General features: G+C 44.5%; 1 protein-coding gene and 1 pseudogene across 1 annotated transcript in view; one reads left to right on the top strand and one right to left on the bottom strand.

Moving 5' to 3' along the window:
• The first annotated feature begins 7511 nt into the window (after window positions 1–7511).
• Window positions 7512–22602, top strand: part of LOC109272909 (plasma membrane ascorbate-dependent reductase CYBRD1) — a 34838-nt gene continuing 19747 nt past the window's right edge. Inside the window, exon 1 of the mRNA XM_019459447.2 lies at window positions 7512–7814. Coding sequence (XP_019314992.1) covers window positions 7622–7814 — 193 coding nt within the window. The 5' untranslated portion in view covers window positions 7512–7621. The remainder of the gene's footprint in view (window positions 7815–22602) is intronic.
• Window positions 16345–20935, bottom strand: LOC109269419 (G protein pathway suppressor 2-like; annotated as a pseudogene).

The raw sequence follows: 22602 nt of genomic DNA, 5'->3' as shown, positions 1-22602 counted from the left end.
TTCAAGTGTTGTTTTTTACATTCCTATCACAGCAGGATGGTGACTGCACTTTGTAAGATGTGAGCTGGATTTAGTTCATAGCTCCCCCACCACCCCCCCCCCCACGATTTCTGGGTACAAGTATTGAAAGTACAGATTTAAAAGGAAAAATAAGCCTTAGAGGTCATTTTACTCAGGCATTCTCAAACTTTTGTGTGCCAGGGACTCCTTCGGCAGGCTAAATAAAACCCATGGACCTCTCCCATGAATATTGTTTTAAAATATATAAAATTTTAAAAATATGTTTACAAATAAAACCAATTATGTTAAAACGGAGTTATGAGAATTTAAAAGAAAATTCTAATATAATAGCATACGTGCTTTGTTATTGATGCATTAATAAGATCTGCTAATAACTGCTGAAAAATGCTGAGCATAAATGATATATTGAGATATCCTTAACAAGTCTTTTTCTTTCTTTTTTTTCTTTTTCTCTTTCTTTCTTTTTCTCTCTTTCTTTCTTTCTTTCTTTTTTTAGAGAAAGAGAGAGCATAAACAGGGGACAAAGGCAGAGGGAGAGAATCTCAAACAGGCCCCACGCTCAGCACAGAGCCCAACATGGGGCTCAATCCCATAACCCGGGATCATGACCTGGGCCGACATCAAGAGTCGGTGCTCAACCGACTGAGCACCCAGGCGCCCTCCTGTAACAACTCTTAAGGCATAAAAATATCAGTGGTTTTTATTGGTGAAAGAGTATTAGCCACTATAAATACCAGTGGCGTTTGTTGTCTGCATTCATAATTAAAGAAATTGTTAAATTTCAGTTATAACTTAAGGAAATAAAGATGCAGTGCCCCACCCCCGCCACGCCCCCCCCCATCCAGAGTCTACCCACCGACCAAATCAAGAACCTGGATCTAGTTCCAAGCCGTCCTGTCACTGCAGCCCGGTTTTTGGCCCCTGTAAACTGTCTGATTATATAGTAAGCCAGTAGCAGATTGAGGCCCCAGAGCAATGAATACTTCCTCATTTCTAACTGCTTCCTGTTGACTGGAATCTCAAGGCTCTAGTCTTGGAGGCAACATATCAATGACAGATGCCAAACTAAATTATTTTGGAGCAAAAATAAAATTTGGACTTACACCATTTGCGTTTCTCTTTCAAAAGAACTTCTAACAGGAATTCTAGTCTCTTCCCGAGATCCAGTGAGGTCAGTTTAAGTTGTTTGCAGATAGTTTATTCAGCCAAATATTTGCGTATTGGACCTTCTTGTACAAAATGTGGGTGCTAGAAAGAACAGCCAAGAAAGGGGCTCAATCTCATGACCCTGGAATCACAACCTGAGCCGAAATCAAGAGTCAGGATGCTCAACCAACTGAGGCACCCAGGCATCCCCTTTTCCATATTCTTGCTGCTCTGGCATTTGGGGCCTTGTGGACCTGGGGACTGCCCCTCTCAGGGTTAACTAATTCCTAGAGATAATGATTTGCCTGCCAGCATGCCTCTGATATGCAGATCATCTACTTCAGAGTCCTTTCCCCTATCCAGCTCTTTTTATCCAATTCCAGTACTGTCTGGGCACTATCCCCTACCCTAATGACTACAGGGCCAGGTACCAGACCAACTGGAGGCCACCCCTATAAACCAGAGCCGATGGAAATTCTTCAAACTATCCAATCATAAGTGTGTTCCACTTGACGATCTTGCCTTGTCCATTTGTTCCCTGGAAAACCACAATAAAGACTCCTCTTGTGTGGGTGCTTCCCTGTGTGGCCCTGCATGGCCCTGAAGGGCATACTTGCTGTGCCTCCTGTCCGTAGGGGACCATGAATATAAAAAAGTAACTTCTTCCTTCATGACAGTCCTTTTCATGTCTGTGTCTCGTACTCACCCACACACAACACATCTCAACACATTTTTAGAATACACACCCTAAAATTAGAGCAGCAGCAAATAAGGTAGACCAAATCATCACCTCCAAGGAGTTTATAGTTTAATCTAGGGTTTATAAGTGTGTGGGGTGGGGAGGGCTCTAAAGTAAATTGAACCGGGGCGCCTGGGTGGCTCAGTCAGTTAAGCGTCCAACTCTTGGTTAATCTCATGGTTTGTGAGTTCAAGCCCTGCATCGGGCTCAATAGCTGGCAGGGTGGAGCCTGGCTTGGGATTTTCTCTCTCTCCCTCTCTCTCTTCCCCTCCCCTGCTTGCACTGTCTCTGTTTCTCTCAAAATAAATAACCTTTAAAAAACATAAAAAATAAATTGAAGCTAGGTATGATCAAACCCCACTCTTTTCTTCTTCAGCTGGTTAGTTCCTGCTAACCTATAAAGGTGGTAGATAAGAATCGGGGAATCAAAGAATTGAATCCTGTATCTCTTCTGCCTGGACAAAACTCTGCCTGCTAATGTGTGGGCTGAGGAGATAGGCCCAGAGTAGGGCCATGGTAATTTTATTTTGCCAGATGATTAAATGATTAGGAAGAGTTATCAATCCCTTTCGCAAGTGCTTCCTGCCTCACCAAACACTCATGATGATGATGGAAGCAATTTTAAAAAGTAAATGAAGGGTCAGTTAGATCTTACAGAGCAGTATGGCGTGGGTGAACAAAACTAATGCCTTGATCTAACCCCCTCCCCTCTATGTCCCACGGGGAAGAGGCCCTACTGAGTTAAGCCTTTGGCTTGGGCACCTGTTTAGGTGATTTTCTCTCTTCTTCTGTTCTCCCCAGACACCTTCCTCTTCTTGTGTTTGCCTCCCAGGCTGGTGTACCATTCTGCTCCCTCAGGAAGAGAGTTACTTTCTACCTCTTCCCAAACTGGGGTTCCTGAAATGAAGTCTATTCTTACTCCAGCCCTGCCCTCTTGGGGCAGGTAGACTCGGAGAGTCTCTTGAGTTAGGGAGGCAGTAGAGGCTGATTGCACAGCTAGTCTCCCCACAGCCAGAGCTGGAGATAATCTCCTCACCAGTTCGCTCAAAGGAGAAACACCTCAGCAAAGCACACATTTATTTTTTCCCCAAAGACGGCACAGTCTAGCCTCACATAAGGAAGTATATTCCACCCATTAACATGGGTTTTTGTTCTTTTCAAAGTCCTAAACTCTGCTTTATTTTGCTAGGACACTGTGACCACTGCTTGAGCTTGGTTTACATCATGCGTCATGGTGTTGGCTGTGAGTCACTGAGACAGCTTTCTGATCCCCAATTCTCCTGTCCAGTAGAAGGGAGAACAGGAAGATGTGTGAGCTCATTCCTCCTACTTGTGGTTTTTTTCTTGTTTCATATATTCCTCTTTTCATAATATGTCCTAAAAAGGCATAGGCAGTTAGGTGGGGCTAGGGGAAGAGTAGTATTAGGTGAGATAATTTTTCTACTTGTCTCTGTCAGGGTCCTGCAGGGAACAGTGGGTTTGCACAAAGGTTTAACTGAAGATAGTGTAATAAAGGGAGTATTTAGAGAGTTGCAAACGGACTTAAGAAAACCCAACAAAGAATGGTGAAAACAAGGGACAAGCAAGGGGGTGCTCAGCACCACATACAGGCCCTATATACGCCAGGAGGCATGGTGTTACTGAACTCTGGGAGAGCTATAGCTATGGAAGAGGGGCCACTCAAACATTGTTGTGGCAAAGGAATGCGACCACTGCAAAAACCATGGCCTAGCAAAGGGGCACAGATGGAAAAGTAGGTTGACCTCTCTTTCTTCCTGCCCTCTAATCTCCCTCAGTGTACTGGCCACAGCCAACTGGAAGCCAATGGGCAAGGAGCCTGCCAGGGCAGAAGGCAAGCCAAGGAAGGATGGAGAATGGAGGGGCAGAGTCCCCAACACACAGTCAATATTTGAATTAAAAAAACAGTCCACTTATCCAACAAGGCAAACCACTATGCACAACTTATTATACTTGACATCAGTATAATGGACTTCTGTATGCACCAAGAGAAATGGAACGTTACCTCATGGAAATTCAGTAGATAAATGGCATATAGAACACCTGGTTCCTAATCTCATGACGGAAGGGGTTTGGATTTCCTTTCCCCACCCCTTCACATCCTATCTCCTTACTCTGAATTCTATGTTTGTCAGGGACAAACAAAACAAAACAAAATCTGTCAATATGTACGTGTTTGCAGCATCACAGGTTTTTAGGAAGGCTATCGTGTTCATTGCCCACCCTCCCTTCTCCCCCTACACACATCAGAAATCCCTTTGAGAGCATTGCTGACAAGTTATCCAGTCAGACTTTGGTGACCAATTGTTTACCATCTCACAAGGGGAACTTCTAGTATTGAACAACTCTTGTTTTAAAAAGTTAATACTAAGCCACAACAATATTTATTAAAAATGTTCTTCTTTCAAGTGACAAGTTTTATCAAAGTTAGGTCTTTAAAGGATGTTAAGATAAGAGACAAAGACCAAGCTCGAAAATTCCCCGAGCAAACAAAACCTGTTTAATTATACAGGCAAAGCTTAATTTAGCTCATTTTGCAAGACTGACTTGCCAAAGTCATTTCTTGCTTATGCCTCTGGAAATCATAAGCAAAACTTGAACCGTTTCCTAAGATCGATATAACCACTAATCAATTCCCTATCTTTTAAGAAAATTCTAATATTAAAACCAATCACTGTGGAGCGCCTGTGTGGCTTAGTCTGTTAAGTGTCCAACTCTTGATGTTGGCTCAGGTTGTGATCACGCAGCCCTGAGATCAAGCCCCAAATGGGTCTCTGAGCTGAACGTGGAGCCTGTTTGGGATTCTCTCCCTCTGCCCCTCCCTCCCTCTCTCTCAGAATAAATAAATTTGAAGAAATACAACCAATCACTGTGAAAAGTAAACAATCACTGCTATCTAACTATATAAGCTGCTTTATTTTTTTTTAATTTTTTTTAACGTTTATTTATTTTTGAGACAGAGAGAGACAGAGCATGAACAGGGGAGGAGCAGAGAGAGAGGGAGACACAGAATCTGAAACAGGCTCCAGGCTCTGAGCCGTCAGCACAGAGCCCGACGCGGGGCTTGAACTCACGGACCGTGAGATCATGACCTGAGCCGAAGTCGGACGCTCAACCGACCAAGCCACCCAGGTGCCCCATATATAAGCTGCTTTATAACAATACACCTATACTCCTGAACCTCATTCCATGTTTTGGGTTGAAGGCTCCTAGTTTACAAACTGTCTTTTTGGTGTGTGTGCAATAAATACACTTTTACTAATCACTGCTTCCATGATTCATTGGTTTTCTGTTCCTTCTGAACTTTTGAGAAGTTTAAAAGTTGAAAGTCTCTCAGTTTAGCTTCTAACTTCAAGATGATTGAATACGATCCGTACCATTTGGCCATGTTTTCATTCTCCTGAGAAGTTTTGTTAAATGGAATCTGGAATCCCCCAGATGATTCTTCTTCTTTTCCTTCTCCTTCTCTATAGGTTCCATGCCCCGCATAGAACCCAAAGTGGAGCCCAACACTTGAACTCACGACCCTGAGATCAAGACCTGAGCTGAGATCAAGAGACAGACACTTAACCAGCTGAGCAACCCAGGCACCCCTGGAATCCCAGAGATTCTTATTTTCTGCTTCTGTGGAGAAAAATTAACTCATGAGTGAAGTGCAGATGCCGAGTTAAAGGGGTGAAGTTAACTGGGAACAAGGAGTAGACACTTTAAGGAAGAAGAATAGGGACACAAGGACATTGTTAAGGAATTGCTAGTTAAAGATCACAAAGGAAGAGAAGCAGTATAAAGTTAAACAGGAAACATTTGCAGCACCCGGGAACCAAAAAAATCTGAAAAAATAAAACTGGAAGATTTGGTGATAGTTTGTTTATTCCTACAGGTTTACTTGCACCTTTTCCCCCTCTGTTGTATGTCCTGAGAAGCTAACCCTTACGGACTAGATCAATTATCCTCTGGCTTCTGGTTAGGGTCAGCCATTTGGGACTCTGGACAGGAGACTGGAGAGGAAGAAAGTACAGCTGGAATATTCATCTTGCCTCTCATTCTCCTTGTGGGGTTGCTGCAGGCTGGCTGCGTCCCTCAACTCAAGGCCATAACCTCAGTCATACTGCCCTCTTTACATAGCTCTGTCTCTGGATTCCAGTAACCTCTTTCCTTCAGGCCTGGGCACTGCAAAATCCTTGTGGTTTCCCACACCCAGCCCACAACTTTGTAAATAGTCCTGTTCATTGCTAAATTGCCCAGTTGGAGTGTACCACCTGTTTCTTGCTAGGACCCTGGCACACTCAGTTTGATTCATCTCCCCAACAAACTTTACTGAGTAACTATTACATGCCAAGGAAGAATATAATGATAAATTAGACAATACTCTCAAGAGGGCAGTTTGGGGAGTGGAGACAGCCACAGGAACAGATGTTTATATCACATCTTGATAAATGATGCAGCCAGGCATTGGATGGGGAGGTGAGTGGGTGGAGGCATAAAACAGAGGCAGGAGCAGATTCAGGGAAGGTTTCTTGGTGGAGATGGGAGTCAGGAAAATTTGGAAGCGAGCATGTGGATAGAGTGGTCATCTGGGTGAGAAGTTTACAACCATGGACATCAGGGGGGTAAGGGTGTGAAAGGATGAGTGGAGGGTTAGGTTGGGCCAGACCATTCGAAAACCTTGTACTGCGGGGAGGCGTCCTTCTTTTCCATTTGCTTATTCTCCCTCTCTTTCTCCGCCAAGGGAAAAATGATGACCTAGGTGAAGTCCGCAGCCTCCTACTCTTAACCCTTGATCCTGCCCTACGACCAGGGCTTGACACTCCTACTTCCTGGGCTGAAAACTGGTCTTTTCTGTTGAAAAGCACTTCCATACAGCACCTGCACATTCTCAGGGCTTTCAAAATGGTACAACGACACAATATGGTAAACCAGTCCTTGGAGATGAACTACAGGCGATGGCTAGAAGTGAATGTTCCCGAATGCATTCTAGAAGCCCTAACAGCCAGAGCCACGTTTTCTTTAACAGCAGCAGATGACAACACCACGTCCCTTGTCTAATGGAGAAGGGTGACAATGATGCTGGAAAGAGGGCAAAAGAGTGAAGAAGCTTCACTTCATGAAAGCGGGGCTTTGTTACAAATAGGTTTGTGCAGGTGAGCGCATTTAAGATCCACTATTTCTCGCACTACATAGGCAAGTCCAGGGTCCAGACGATGTCTGTCTTCCCTGTCGAAAGCTCAAACCGCGAGTAGTTTGCTTTGCTAGGTAGGGCCTCCTTGGCGCATTCCTGGCATCGAAGACGGCCAATCCTCAGGGCTGGGGCTCTGGAGGCTTCCTTAATCCACATCGACACACAGTCCCATCTCTTCTCATAACCTAGAGCGAGCACCACTGCCTTCGTCTCCCCACAAATAAGAGACGAGGGCAGAGTCAAAAGCAAGCGGCGGGCATGGAATCCTCCGCGCTGTCTCGCTCTCAACAACGAACTGGATCGGTTACCGGATGCTGGGCCAGGGGGCGGCCCGAGATCTCGGGGGTGGGGCCGGTTTCTGAGCGCGAGCTGCCCACCCTCGGGAGGCCCCACACTCCGGCAGGCCCGCGAGGAAGCCCCTCCTCCCGGGCGGAGACGGCTCCCAGGAGTGCCCGGAGGCCGCCGCCGCCGCCTGGCAGAATTTCTGTCGCTGCCGAGGCGCGGAGTATGGGGCTCTGATGGCCATGGACGGCTACAGGGGCTTTCTGGGGCTGCTGGTGTCGGCGCTGCTCGTCGGCTTCCTGTCCGTGCTCTTCACCCTCATCTGGGTCCTCCACTACCGGGAGGGACTCGGCTGGGATGGGACCGCGCTCGAGTTTAACTGGCACCCGGTGCTCGTGGTCACTGGCTTCGTCTTCATCCAGGGCATCGGTACTGGGCACCTCCTGGGAGGCAGCGGGGAGGGACTCGCCGGCCGGGCTCCCCGACCGATCCCAGCCGAGTGCGGCTGACGTGGGCGAGCGAGGGGGTGCGAGGGGGAGCTCGGCGAGCGCGGGGGGCCGGGGGCCGGGGCGCGGAGACGGCCGGGCGTGGCGGCGGGACGGAGCCGGGAGCCGCGGGCGCGCGGAGCCTGCCCCGGGCCGACGTGGGCGAGCGGGGAGGGGCGGCGCGGCGGCGGCGCGCGAGGCGCGGGCACCGCCACGAGATGCTTCGCGGGGGGCGGCTGGGCACGGCTGCGGCGGAGCGGGTGGCCCGGCGCGCGGGCCCCACTTGGTTAACTCTTTGCTGCGAGGGGCGTGGGGCGCACGTGAGGCAGCCGCGTGACGCCAGAAAGCGGAGCGGAGGAGGGAGGGCGGAGTGCGGAGCGTCCCTGGCCCCGAAATTTGCCCCCCGTGGACGGAGCCTGCGCAATCAGGGGTGCCGAAACGCTCTTTAGGCGAGGCCTTCCTCTGAACTTTCTTCCCGGCTGCAGATTAGGAGAGGAAGGCGGAAAGGGTAGGGCGAGAATTGGTCTCCTGTTGCCCCATCCTCAGGCCTGCGTGAAGGTGGTCGGGGTGAGCGAAGCATCAGCTCTAGTCTCGCGTCTCCTAGAGCGTTCATTTCAGTCCAGCCCAGGAAGCTGCCAGGACTCAAAAGGGGGTTAGGCTGCCCTGCCTTCCCAGACTTGTTTTTGTGGCTCCCGACCAGCGAAAGTTCTCCCGCGGGGCTTCCTGTTGGGCGCTGGCCTTGAAGTGGGGCGGGAGCTGGCAGGTGGGGCTTGCGGCTGCCTGGCTCCCGGAGATGCTTGTGCTTGAGACATCCCTGGGGTTTGCTGTGTCCACGTTTGGCCCCACGAGAGTGCAGCTCCGGGCGTGTACTCACGCTCTGGGATGAGGCTAGCCCAGAGGGAGGGTTCAGTGGATGACATACTTCGTTTTTGTTTTTGTTTTGAGCTATAACTGACATACAACATGTTTCACGTGTATAACGTGGTCATGTGTAAGATTATATAGGTGTGTCGTAGACTCTTAAGTCTAGAGTTCTCTTTTGGCCAGCAGAAGAGCAGACACAGGATGAAAGCCAAGAGATGGCTAATGTCCAGGAAAAAGACAAGAGCCCGGAATAAGGGTCCTTGCCCCGTATTTATTCAGATCAGAAGGCTTGCAAAGGTGATGGGCGTGCACAAAGAGACAAAGAAACTAGGAACTTTAACTTGGGGATGTGAGAGAAAAGGGGGGTTTTGAAGAAATACAGTTTTGGGGGTTTGGGGTTTGGGTCAATATAAAACAAAATCCGGGCACCGGGCAGATGGGTAGATGGTTGTTAACAGCAGACAGGAGGCGCAGTGCCTGTTTATCTTAGCTAGGCTAGGGGATGAGACAGATAGGGGGAATAGCCTCAGGGTGAATAAGGCACCTTTCTTGTTGTTAACCATCTCTGCTTCCGGCTGCTTTGCCTGCAGCACAGCAGTCCATAGTCCAGTTCACCAATTTACCTAACCTGGCCCTATTCTCCTGTGAAAGCAGCTTTTCTGCTATAGTACTAAATTGGGGGTGCTTTCACCCTGAACATCTAATCTTGTTTATTTCCTATACCTATGTATCAGGCACCTTTGCACCGTTTCTGTCTCAGGCCTTTGCCTCTCCCTCTCTATTTTGGGGACTCTGCACCCCCTCTCTCTTTTGGGGTGTCTTTGCACCTCCCTACTCCTGGCACCTTTGTGCCTCCCTATTCTTGGGGTGTCTTTGCATTCACCTATTCTTGGAGTGCCAAGCTGGTTTACCCAAACTCAGGTGTGAGCATTTTATGACTTTGTATGTCATTATGCCTTGTTAACCCATTGGTGTAAGCCCGGGGGATTCCTAAGCTTATCCCCCACACATGTGATTTATAAATCGAAGTGGTCACCCCAGTAAGTCTCGTTAACTTCCAACAGCTCACGTAGCTACGCATTTTTTTTCTTGTGATGAGAATTTTTAAGATGTACCCCCTGAGCAACCTTTAAGATCTACTTTCTTAGCAATGGCTCAAATATACAATATAATATTACTAATGTAGTCACTATGCTGTACCTTATATCCCCTGGACTTATTTTATAACTGGAAGTCAAGTTTTTTGACCGCCTTCACCCATTTCGCTTGTCCACCCCCCTCCTCCTTCAATCCATGGCAGTTTTTATTGTGGTTGTGTGTGGTATTGTGTGTGTGTGTGGTATTGTGTCCTGACAGTTTCCTTCCTCCGCTGTTTGGCTGGAGGAACCGCCAGCCAGTGGCGCAAGTGCCATTTCTTTGTAGGCACTTTTCGAAAAGTGAAGTAAAGGCCTTGCAGACAAAGTATTTAGAAGAAGGTAGAAAATGGTGAGCTGAGGTTATACCTCAGAAAATAACGGACAGACGGGGCGCCTGGGTGGCTCAGTCAGTTGAGCATCCGACTTCGGCTCAGGTCATGATCTCGCGGTCCGTGGGTTCGAGCCCCACGTCGGGCTCTGTGCTGACAGCTCAGAGCCTGGAGCCTGTTTCGGATTCTGTGTCTCCCTCTTTCTCTGACCCTCCCCTGTTCATGCTCTCTCTCTCTCTCTCTCTCTCTCTCTGTCTCAAAAAGAAATAAAATGTTAAAAAAATTTTTTTAAATAAAAAAGAAAATAATGGACAGAAGTGTAAAGGCTTCAGAAAGAGGTGCCACCGGCCGAAACCTCTAGCTCTGTCTCCGAGCGGGCTGCCTTTTCTCCAGCCATATCTGGCTCCCCAAATCAAACAAGCTAACAGAAAAGCTCCGACCTCATTCCTGAAGAAAAGATTTTTGTTTCCATTTAAAGCTCGTGCTGCAGCCTTCAGCAGGTGTGGCCAGCATTCTCCCACTCTGGGATGTAGTGGCAGACAAGTTGCTAATGCTTCCCTTACCTGGGTTGTGACAGGCATGCGGGTGCGCCTGCCATTGGCCAGCCAAGTTATTTTGTTACATAAGTCCCAGTTATTTTGCCACTGACCTAAAATGAGAAAAACAGACTCAAGTCCCAAAGTCACTGTCATCAAAAACACTCTTTCCTTCGAGGTGGAGCCCTTCAGTTTGGCCAGAGCTGTGAACATCTGTTTGCTCCAAGTAGTGGCAACAGTCTCTTCATGTTTTCCAACCAGCCCTTCAGGGCAGCTCCTAATACCAGGAAACTTTCCAGAGTCTTCTCATAGTTGAGGGTAAGGGAAACACAGATGATATTAGCTGTTTCCTGACTTACGAGAGAGGAGACAGTCACCAAACAATCGCTGGTATTTATTGAATGCTTCCTGTATGCCCACTGAGTGCGCTCTTTCACAGTTATGTAAGAATAAACCAAGACACAGAGCAGTTAAGTACCTTACCCAGGGAAGTAGTATGTTTCCAGTGGCTCTATTTTCAAGGTTCATTTCTCTGCTTTTATGGCAATATGCTTATTTTCTGCAAAGTATTCTTAAGAGAAGCAAAAAAAGGTTCATCTCAAATACACTTTGAAATGGTTTCTTCGTGTTAGAGTCCATTAGAGTTTTCCTAAAAGTTTATTTTCTTGAAACTTCAGACTTTTCTTAATCTGTTCATACTGACCTTTGAGCAAAAACGTGTGAATGGATATTTTGGAAATGGTCATCTGTTGCTTTTATGCAAACCTTGTTTCCCCTAAGCTAAGTTACGGGGTTTGTGTTAGTTTTAGAATGTTTGTTCTGTCAACATTCCCCGTCCTGTTTACTATTTGGATTCCAGACTTGGAAAGCACTTTAATCAGATAATGTATTTCATTGACATGAACATAAGCTTTTTCATACATACAGGCACATGCATTGTATAACTGAGTTCTTACGAATCTTGGTCACCCTGCGCTTGCTCCTATCCAGCAGTACGAGGGCTCTAGTTGCAGGGCCAGCATTAAAGAGTTGGCTTTGTGAGCCAGGAGGGAGACACACGTTACAGACTAGCCATGTTAAAACAGACTTTTTTACTGTTTCAGTGAGGAAATTTTTAGGTTTTTCTCTTTCAGATCCCTAGTAATGAACACAATGAAATGGAGTTTGTCTGTGATGCACAAATATTTAGAGATGAGGAGGGGAAGGCTGAAATCCAGTTATTACTCTGAGCATAAAATGCCTTACAAATATAATACACAGACAGTAGACAACATTTAAAACCATTTGAGAACAAGTAAAGAGTCCTGTGAAGCACCTTTAAGAAGTAAGCTCTAGAGTAAGCACAAAAGTTACAAAATAAATGCCCGTGTGTGTGTGTGTGTGTGTGTGTGTGTGTGTGTTGCAGTGATGGGGAGGGGGGCGGGTACATGCATACCTAAACGCACATAGTCCAAATATTTTGGGAAATCTATGTATTCTAAAATAGAATATAACAGACAATAGGACATCTAAAACTGAAATAACATTTTAAACTAGTGGGAAACCTAGCGAACATGAATGAGGAAGAATTTCAAAGAGAACTTGAGAAGAGGCTTTGTACTTCTCTTAAAAGGAATGTTTCCCATGAAATCAGTACACTGCCAGGAAATCAGAGAAACAGCCCTTGAAAAGAAGGCCACAGAAAAGATTGAAACAAACCCTCTCAAAGTGGCAGTTGACCTTTTAAAAGGTTCAGCAGGGTGGAATATGTTATTTGGTAAAAGGTAGAAAATTCAAGTATATAAATTGGGTGAAGAGAAGCCTCAGCAATTCTATACTCCTTCCCTTTCCACATGCAGAACTCTTCTGACTGTATAAACTGAAGGAAGAGAAATTGAATAGTATGGTGATCTCAAGTTGGCTTTGTGAGAGAATCTAACTACATTTAAGTAACATTTAAAAGACTAAGAAAAAGAAATTGAGTAGGCCTTAAATTAAGGCAGTTGGCCTAGCCTAATAATGTATCTCAAAATGACCAAATCCAAGTCCACTTAAATATGATTTGAAAAGGCTCTTGGCAGACTGTTAAAAACTGAGAACAAACTGAGGGTTGATGGGGGGTGGGAGGGAGGGGAGGGTGGGTGATGGGTATTGAGGAGGGCACCTTTTGGGATGAGCATTGGGTGTTGTATGGAAACCAATTTGACAATAAATTTCATATATTAAAAAAAAAAAAATGAAAAGGCTCTTGGCGTAGAACCTGGCAAAGAAGATGGTGGAGAAAATGCCCCAGATACCTACTCTAAACCCAGCCTTGAGGACACTATTAATAATAATACCTACCAATTTTAGGGAAATGAGGGTTTTTACAAAGCATGAAGACACAATTCAAGGAAACCCAAAACACATTTTTTGTTATAAATACATGCAGATCTCTTTGTAATGTAACTAATAAAAATGTTTTAGAAATGATTACTTTGCTCACTGTTGTATATCTGGCACCTAGAATAACAACTAGATCTGGCAACTGGTAGGCCAATAAATAGCAATTGAATGACTGAGTGATTAGTTCTGTAACAAAATGCAATTTTACTCATTTTATAATGATAATAATAACATCTAAAGTAAATGTGCTCTCCCTCCCCCCTCAGTGATTATCCTGTTCAGCCAGTTTGGCAGTACTGGTTTATTAGGGAAGAATGGGTGTCATATTATATTGGAAATGCATCTTTATTCTAAAGGCCTCAGGGTCATTAGAATGTTGCTAAGTATGACCTGTGCCTCCTCTTGCCTACCTAAAGACATCATCACTTCAGTTCTCCCCTTTTCCTTCTGCATCACTAAGTTTCTCCCCCTGATGGATAATTTCCAACATGTTACAATTTCTATCATCTTAAAAACAACCATACTCTTAACCCCATCCTTCTGGATGTTCATTCAGTCATCCTGGATTCCTCTTTCCCTATCACGCTTCTCACCCAGTCCTTCAGATAATTATATAGATGCCAAACTTAAAATACAGTATTACCCAGATTCTGACCATTGACTATTTTAGTTATTTATTCAGTCATTGGCTTCTCCTACTAAAATGTAAGTTCCCTTGTCTGTTTTCCTCACTGACATAGTGTAGAACACTACATGGTGTGTAGAACATTACCTAGCATGCAGTCAGAATTCAATAAATATTTACTAAATTAATGAAAGTTTGGGCAGTCCTCTAAACCAGGGGCCATACCTACAAGGATGGTTTATAAAGTAAATATGTGAAGTGGATTAGGTGTGTAGCACCCACGAGAATGTCTTTCTGTGTTCAACTAAACATTCAGACACACAAGACTGCCAAGACCACACTGGGCACCAGCCCACTTAGGAGGATGTAGGATAGGAACCAGAGCTTGCTAGCGTGACCGCATCGGGTATCCTTTTTCTTTTCTTTTTTTTTTAAGTGATTTAAAAAAAAATATTTATTTATCTTGAGAGGGAGAGAGAGAGTGTGTTTGGGGAGGGGCAGAGAGAGAGGGAGAGAGAGAGAATCCCAAACAGGCTCTGAACTGTCAGTGCAGAGCCTGATGTGGGGCTCGATCCCACAAACCATGAGATCATGACCTGAGCGGAAAGCAAGAGTCTGGTGCCAACGGAGCCACCCAGGTGCCCCAAACAGGCATCCTTTCCTGCAGTGGTTCATGTAGCAACCATATATCCCCCCATAAACTAGCCTCTCTGCAGGTGACAGTTTATTCACCAGGAGATGAGATCTGCATTGGTGGGATCAGAGCTTTAGGTCTCCATGCCCCAAAGCAGCCAGTATCTCTTGCAATACTCTATAGATCTGGCTTCCAGTGTTCCTGCAGGGGATATATAGTGAGTTGAACAGTGTCCCCCAAAAAGATATGTCCAAGTCCTATTCTTAAGGACCTGTGGATGTGACCATAGTGTCTTTACAGAAGTAAAGTTATGGGTCTCAAGATGAGATCATCCTGATTTAGAGTGGGCCCTAAATCCAATGACTTGTGTCCTCAGAAGGGAGAAGATTGGAGACACAGACACAGAGAGGGGAAGGCAATATGAAGATGGAGGCAGAGATTGGAATGATGTGTCAACAAGCCAAGCAACACCATGAGTTGCCAGCAGCCTCCAGAAGCTAGGAGAGAGGTATGGACTGGATTCTCCCTCAGAGCCTCCAGAAGGAACTAGTCCAGCCAACACCATGATTTTGGGCTTCTGGCCTTCAGAACGATGAGAGAATACATTTATTGTTACTGGAAGCCACTCAGTTTTTGGTAATTTGTTATGATAGCCCTAGGAAAGCAACATAGGGTATAACAGTTATCATTGCACTCTGGGAAGCCCAGAGTTTGGCATTCTTATCAGGTATTTATAGATTTTTCATTACTTTTGCCAGTCTAGACACAGTTTACCAATCAGGGGGTCATTTTATTGTGAGCAATGTTTCCTAATAACATTAGTGTGAAGCTACTTTATCTGTTAACTAAGACCATTAACGAAAGGTCAGATCTCCATACAGCTGAAGGGAAATGCCTTCTGTGTGTGCATGTTGAGGGTGGAGGGAGGACTGTAAAGAACTGGAGAGTGTCTACTTTTGACAAAGTAGGAAACCTCTTAGCTGCAGCAGATTGTGGCTCTATGGGGATGCCAGCCCCGAGTGGCTAGAGCTTCCCATTATCCAGGAGAATACAGATTTTAAAAAACTGGTTCAGTCTAAAAGTAAACCAGCCACAAAGCCAAAACAAAACCCCCCAAATATTGTGCTGATCAAACAAAACACATCTACGGACCAAATCCACTCCATACCTCCCAGTTTACAAGTGACTTTCTGTCTTGACTTTGTGGGATTTAAATTTTTCCCTTAAAAAGAATAATCTTCTCTGTTGAGAAAATAGACCAGAAATGTTTTTTTTTATAACTTTTTTTTTTTCTTCCAGGAGAAACTTTCTTAAAAGGTAAAAATAGGCTTTGAAAGAACTGTACAGACTTTGGCTGTACTTTTCTAAGTTTGTTCATTCATCCAGTTTTCATATATCATCCTATTTAATTAGCATACATTTATTAAACACTTACTGCATGCCAGACACTGTGTAAAACAAATAAGTAAAATGTAGCCCTGTCTACAAGCTGTTCCCATTTAAGTTTGTTAGAGCTGAGTTACAGTTTTCTTCTAGAAAACCTGAGCCCTAGATATTTAGAGCTGGCTAAGATTTGACATTCAGCTCCTAAGTTTAGAGATTGTCTGACTAGGGTCAAAGAGGTGATATCAGAGCCAGTACTGTTTCTAATTTGTTACATAATATCGATGTGAAGCATAAGAAAATATAGCTTATGTTTCTGCACTGCAGAGTTTCTGGGTATTTAAATATCTAGCAATTAATTGAATTTTTCTCTCTTCACACACTCTTCGATACCAGGTAGCCACCTTTGTGATGATTTCAGTCACTTTAAAGAGATGCTTCAGCGCCAAGATACTAAAACAAATCTACCAAATCATCCAAATCACTTCCTACATTTTGATTCTCTAAAGGTCGAGACGGTTTGAATACACAGGCATGTTCCAAAGCTCAGATTCTTTTTTTTTTTTTCTTTTTTTTTTTTTTTTTTTTTTTTGCAGTGGCAGGTAGATTTTTTTGGACTGGGACACACTGGGGACCCTCACCCATGGCAGGGAATGGGGGTGAGGTTGAAGACAAAAAGTCTGATGGTCACTTGTGGTAGAATGGCGAATTCTGGCTGTGCTGGATGAAGATGGAGCCGAGGGCCAGGCTGGCTGGTAGCTGCAAAGCCCGACTCTCCTGCCAGTTGCATCTGCACAGGGAGCTGGGGAGAGGCAAAGAGGGCAGGGGCTGGACGCAGAGCTTGGGGGTGCATGCGGTGCAGGGAGGAAGAGTCAGAAAATAAGTCCATTGGTTAGTATGTTGCCTCTGCTTTTGCAAGGGCTTTTGTCAGGCCAGTTCACCACCAGACTGGAGGAACCCTATCTGGGTGGGCTGACGGTGGCTGTGCACTGCACAGGGCTGTGGCGTGACAGTACCGCACTGCCGGAAACGCCGAAGGTGTTCTGAGCGCAGCCTAGGGCCGGCTAAGGGGGTCCACAGCGAAGTGGGCGGTCCCGTAAGCACAGCCTTGGTATTGGCCGACCTCTGCGGTCCCTGCGAAAGCTGCTGCTGAGCCCGCCTCCTGAAAGGTTGTAAGTACTTGGGGTGGGAACATCTGTTTGGCCCTGCCAGCAGCCACTATGAGGGTGCCTGGGCGACTGTGTCCTCCGGGGCTCTTCTGCATGCTGAGGAGGGGAGCTCCTGTGTGCTTGTGTGAACAATCAGGCTCTGCTGTTGCGCAGCTGACGTCAGCCTGGTCAGGTCACTCTGCTCCCTAAGCCTCCGTTTCTCACTCTCAGGTAAAACTTTCTTGAGCTGTCGGAAAAACTGGTGCTTCTCTTCCTGTAGGGCCCCAAGCTTCTCCTGCAACTTCAGGATTTGTTCCTTGTTCTCCTCTAGCGACATTCTCTCTGCCTGTAAGGGTTAAATTGTAGTGTAGGGCTAACGCTTAGCTTGAAAAATAACAGCTTTGTGTTGACACTGAAGGTTAAGAGATAACAGCCTTGCTTTGCTCTTGTAAACTACGCCTCATACTCTTGTAAATTAGGCTTCACCAATTAAGGAAACAAAAATTCAAAGAAAAGAGCATCAGAGGCAGGGTCAAGGAGATCCACTGGTTGCAACTTAGAGGCAGAAAGTCTAAAATAAACACATTAGGCAACTGTTTCTAACTCATCTGGCAACTGTTTCTAACTCATCTGGAAACTGTTTCTTTGTTCTGTTCCCAGGTGATGATAAAACGATGTGATGGGTTATAGAAACTGTACCCCGGCTGTTTGGGGCCGCACTCTTGTCAAGAGTGTTGGTCCTGATGGGTCGGCCTTGCCTCTCATTGTAATAAACTTTGTTGTGACTGTCACTGGTGCCCGTAGCATTCTGTTTCAGGAGTTGTGTGGCTGCAACATGCCGTGTCCTTTTTCTCCCTTCTCCCTGCTCTTCCTTCATCTTCTGTTCCATCGTCTTGTCCACCTCTTCTTACTCCGCCGGCCGCTTGCACTCCCGCTCCATTTTGTGTGCTGGTGCAACGGCCGGCCACAGCTTTGGAAAGCTTGGGGTGCTCCAGAAGCGCAGACGTGGTGCTTTTGAGGACGCTCGGGCCGGGGGCACCCGGCTCTGCCACTGACTGCCAGACTGGGCCTACCCGGAAAAGGGCGCCGGGGGGGGGGGGGGGGGGGGGGGGGGGGGGGGGGTCGCACCGGGCCGCCCAGGTGGAAGCCCGCTGCAGCCCAGGTCACGTGCCCGCCCCCCCCCCCCCCCAGCCTGTCCAGCCTCCGATGCTCAGCTAAGCGCAGCTCTAGCGGGCCAGGGTTTCAGGCATTCGTTCTTCAAAGCTCAGGTTCTCTTTGACAGCTACCGTAGGAATCTTTCCAAGAAGATTATTTTAAAGGATTCTCTGCTTTTACGTTTAAACTGGAGATCTTTGCATAGAGTCTGGTACATTCTTGGGTGCATGGGGAAATTAGTAAATCCTGCTCTGAGTGTATACCAAGGATGTCAAAATAATACTTCATTCAAAGGGTTAAGGAAAGTGTAACGCATACGCCATATTTAAATAGAATTTATAAGTGTTTTAAAATTTCACTATACTTCAAACAATTACTCCTATTTTATTTGGGGGTTCATTTAAAGCATACGTCAAGCTGTTAAGTGGGCCCAGGTGTAGACTACCTTTTACTTGCTTGAAAGGACCACTTGGTCTTACACTTGGATCAGCAGTACAGATTGTCTTGAGTTTTTGATTTGTGCATTTTCAAAGAGGATCTGCTCATTTGCTGGGAAACAATGAATTACTGTACTTTTTAATTTTTTAATTTTTAAGTGTTTGTTTATTTTTGAGAGAGAGAGAGAGCACACGTTGGGGAGGGGCAGAGGGAGACACAGAATCTGAATCAGGCTCCAGGCTCTGAGCTGCCAGCACAAAGCCGGATGTGGGGCTTGAACCCACATACTGTGAGATCATGACCTGAGCCCAAGACAGATGGGTAACTGACTGAGCCACCCAGGCGCCCCTACTGTACTTTAAAAAATTTATTTATTCAACAAACACTTAATGAAGTCCTACTATGTACCAGGCTGTGTGCTAACTGCTGAGATATGACACTGAACAAAGTAGACACGCCCCTACCTTCATGAATCACAAGATTTAAACACGGAAGAACTAGAGTCAAATTGTTTTCTATGTTTGGGGACATTTCTCCCTCCAAGTTCCTCTCTCTTCACACACGCTTTGACAGATCTAAAATTTGTATTGCCTATAGATAGTTTATGGATGGAAAGCTGGTGTCAAACCAGAGATTACATCTTAGAGAATGTATATTTTCACACATTCCCGAATTGATCATGCAGCTAGGAGCTGAGAAATTTTCTAATTAAATTCAGTTCAAGTTACTATATTTTCGCCTTCATTTGTCCGCGAAATAATTATACACAGGTGTTGATTTCCTTTTCCCTTTCCTTCTTTGCCTTCTTTTCTCTTTTTTTTTTTTTTTTAAATTTTTTTTTTTTTTTACATTTATTTATTTTTGAGAAACAGAGTGAGACAAAGCGTGAGCAGGGGAGGGGCAGAGAGAGGACACACAGAATCTGAAGCAGGCTCCAGGCTCTGAGCAAGCGGTCAGCACAGAGCCTGATGCGGGGCTCGAACCCACAGACTGTGAGATCATGACCTGAGCCGAAGTCGGACGCTCAACCGACTGAGCCACCCAGGTGCCCCTTCTTTTCTCTTTTCTTTCTTCTTTCTTCCTGGTGTGTTCCACTACCAATAATTTTTCTTCTAAAGAAGATTTAAAATGTATTTCTCACATATATATGTGTTCATGTTTCCCTTCGTTTTCTGCGAGGATATGGTCTTGCCAACTCAGGCCTCTAACAGAAAACCCTTGTTTCAGTTACAAGTAGCCGTTTGATGCCGTTTCCCCTCCTCATGGGCTTATGAGACGTTTTTCTTCCTTCTCACTGAACCTCAGGAATGGTGTCTAGGCAAATGCCAAGCCAGAAAAGCAAGAAATATTTAAATTCTGCTCTCCAGGCAGTTTTTATAGCTGTTGAGAGTAGCTTCTTGTTTAAGAAATGTGGTTTGCTTTGTTAAGATTGCCCTTTTCTCTGGGAGTCCACCGTATTTTTGTTATTTATACATCTTTAAAAACATGTAAACACTTTATGCAAATGTAACATTTTGCAGTTATCCTTCATTTATCTAAAGAACACTCTGAATGGTAGTCAACTATTTACATTTGGCAGAATTTCCACATACCCAAGAGAGGCAGAAACTCCAGGCCTCACTCACATGAGAGCCCCCTCCAGTTTCCGAGGGCTGCCGACTTAGTGGCTGAGATTAATTCGCTATTGGGTTTGTGAACTTACAAAAATATTGTTTTAACTTGAAAAATAGTAAGAATTTTTTCAGTCATACGGAAAGTAACATAACATCCCCATGTATCCATCACCCTGATTTAACAGAGGTTCTGATTTTTGTCAACATAAAAAGGTATAAACTAGAACTCAAAGGTGGTAGGAATAAAAGATTATACAGGATGATGGAAGAGGGTAAGCACCCTAACCTAAGCAAGAAACTAAAAGAGGAGATTGAAGAACTCTAAACTAGACCCAGGGGCTGAAACATCGTAACTGCCTGGGCTCATGCGGATGGGAGGGAAGCACCTCTCCAGCTCTAGAAGCCCCTTAGGATTTTCTCCACTGGTAATAGGACAGTATGTTTTATTGGTAACCCCAAATCATCAATAAAAGATTACATTGTGTCCATTCATGCTACTGCTGGAGAAGGAAAGCTTGTGTGCAACCAGTCTCAAAGCATTTGAGTAAATGTGCAAGGTTCAAAAATCCAGTTTTAACACTCAAGGAGCGAAGATTTTAGTTTTAAGGAAATTCAACACATTCCTCTATGATGCCTGTAGTATTTAGAAGAGTAAAAATTCTTCACTGAACATTTTTTTAGGCAAGTGTTTTATTGAAGAACCACACACATGCAGAGAAGTACCTAAATCATAAGTTACATGTTTTTATAACATGAACACACTAACGTACCTGGATGGTGAAACAACATCCCAGGCACCCAAGAATCTTCCTGGTAACCATTGTAACTTCTCTCGGTCATGATAATTACTCCTGACTTCTAATATCAGAGGTTAGTTCTGATTTTGGAAATTTTTGACACAACAGGATCCAGATCGGGGAGAAAAAGCTGTTGTGATTTATTGTTCATAATTTGCTTTTCAAGCAAACATAGTCCACGTATTTCCTTTTCATACATAGATGTTCAAGTTTCCTCATCTAAGATAAGGGCAGTGCCTGGATGATAGGATGATGATGATAGCAGCAATAATAATTATTTTTAAAATGCGAATTGAGATTAAGCAAGCTACTTAACATCTCTCTGCCTTAGCTTTCTCCTCTGTATAATGGTAATAGTAATCATACCTTTTTCACAGAGTTGAGGTAAAAATTATGATGTAAACATATAGAGCACTTAGCATGGTGTGTAAGGGTTCAGCTGTGTGTGTGTGTGTGTAATAAATCATGCTAACCCAGAAGAGGGTGAGATGTATTATTAGATTTTCATATTATCCACATTTTTATTTTACTAATGCCTGATCACACAGATTGCAAAAGGCTCCACTGTGTGGATGAAAGGTCACAAAGTCATGGGTAAAGAGACATTTGCTTTCCTTGAAAACTTGAGAATCATATATATTTCATATGATTTATATGAAAACTTGAGAATCACATGTACATAGGGATATGTATATCCACTAATTCCAAGGAGAAAAGGCATAAGGAGGGGAAACCATGTGTCTGAGTTGACTTCAGTTTGACTTCTAGACTTTGATCAGCCTGAAGAAAGTATCTTACATTTATTTAAAAAACACTCAAAAGTCACACACACAAATAAAATTAGTGAAATCTGAATTAGGTCAGTGGATTATATTGATGTCTGTTTCTTAGTTGTGATGTTGTACTATGGTTATGTAGGATGTTACCATTGGTAATATCAGATGTTATCAGCTGTGTGAGGAGTAGATGGGATCTGTCTGTATTATTTCTTACAACTGCATGTAAATCTACAATTATCTCAAAATAAGAGTTAAAAATCATACTTATGGAGCTACATGCTTTGAGCCCAGGGCTGTTCTAGGCTCAGGATACAAGGAGAAACAGCAAAATGCATTCCTTCCTTCAGAGAGGATGAAGTAAGGATGAGAAGGGACATTGAGCTAGATTTTAAAAGTACAGTTGACTCTTGAACAACATGGGTTTGAACTGTGCAGGTCCACTTACGGGTGGATTTTTTTTTTTTGGATAAACACACGACAGTACTGTAAATGTATTGTCCTTATGATTTTCTTAACATTTTCTTTTCTCTAGCTTACTTAATTCTAAGAATACAGTATATAATGCATATACAAAATATGTGTTAATCAACTGTTTATGTTATCAGTAAGGGTTCCAGTGAACAGTAGGCTATTAGTAGTGAAGTTTTGGGGGAGTCAAAAGTTATATGTGGATTTGCAACTTAGTTGGGGTCATTGCCCCTAACGTTGTTTAAGGGTCAACTGGTATACCCGGTTGCACTAAATGGCTTGAAAAGATTCATTGAATATAGAAATGATTATCCAAAAAGTCTCCATGTCCTCGAGGAAATATAATCGATCAACATTTATAAGGTATCCATATGTACACTAAAATTAGTAAGTAGCAATCCTTCAGAGTTTGGACTAGATAAAAAGAAGATTGTCTTAATGGTGAGGGCTGTCAAGTGTTAAG

The sequence above is a fragment of the Panthera pardus genome, unplaced genomic scaffold, assembly GCF_024362965.1.
Source record: "Panthera pardus isolate Hobbes unplaced genomic scaffold, ASM2436296v1 HiC_scaffold_10, whole genome shotgun sequence".
In the NCBI taxonomy this organism is placed as follows: domain Eukaryota; kingdom Metazoa; phylum Chordata; class Mammalia; order Carnivora; family Felidae; genus Panthera; species Panthera pardus.
This window is presented reverse-complemented; position numbering and strand designations above follow the sequence as displayed.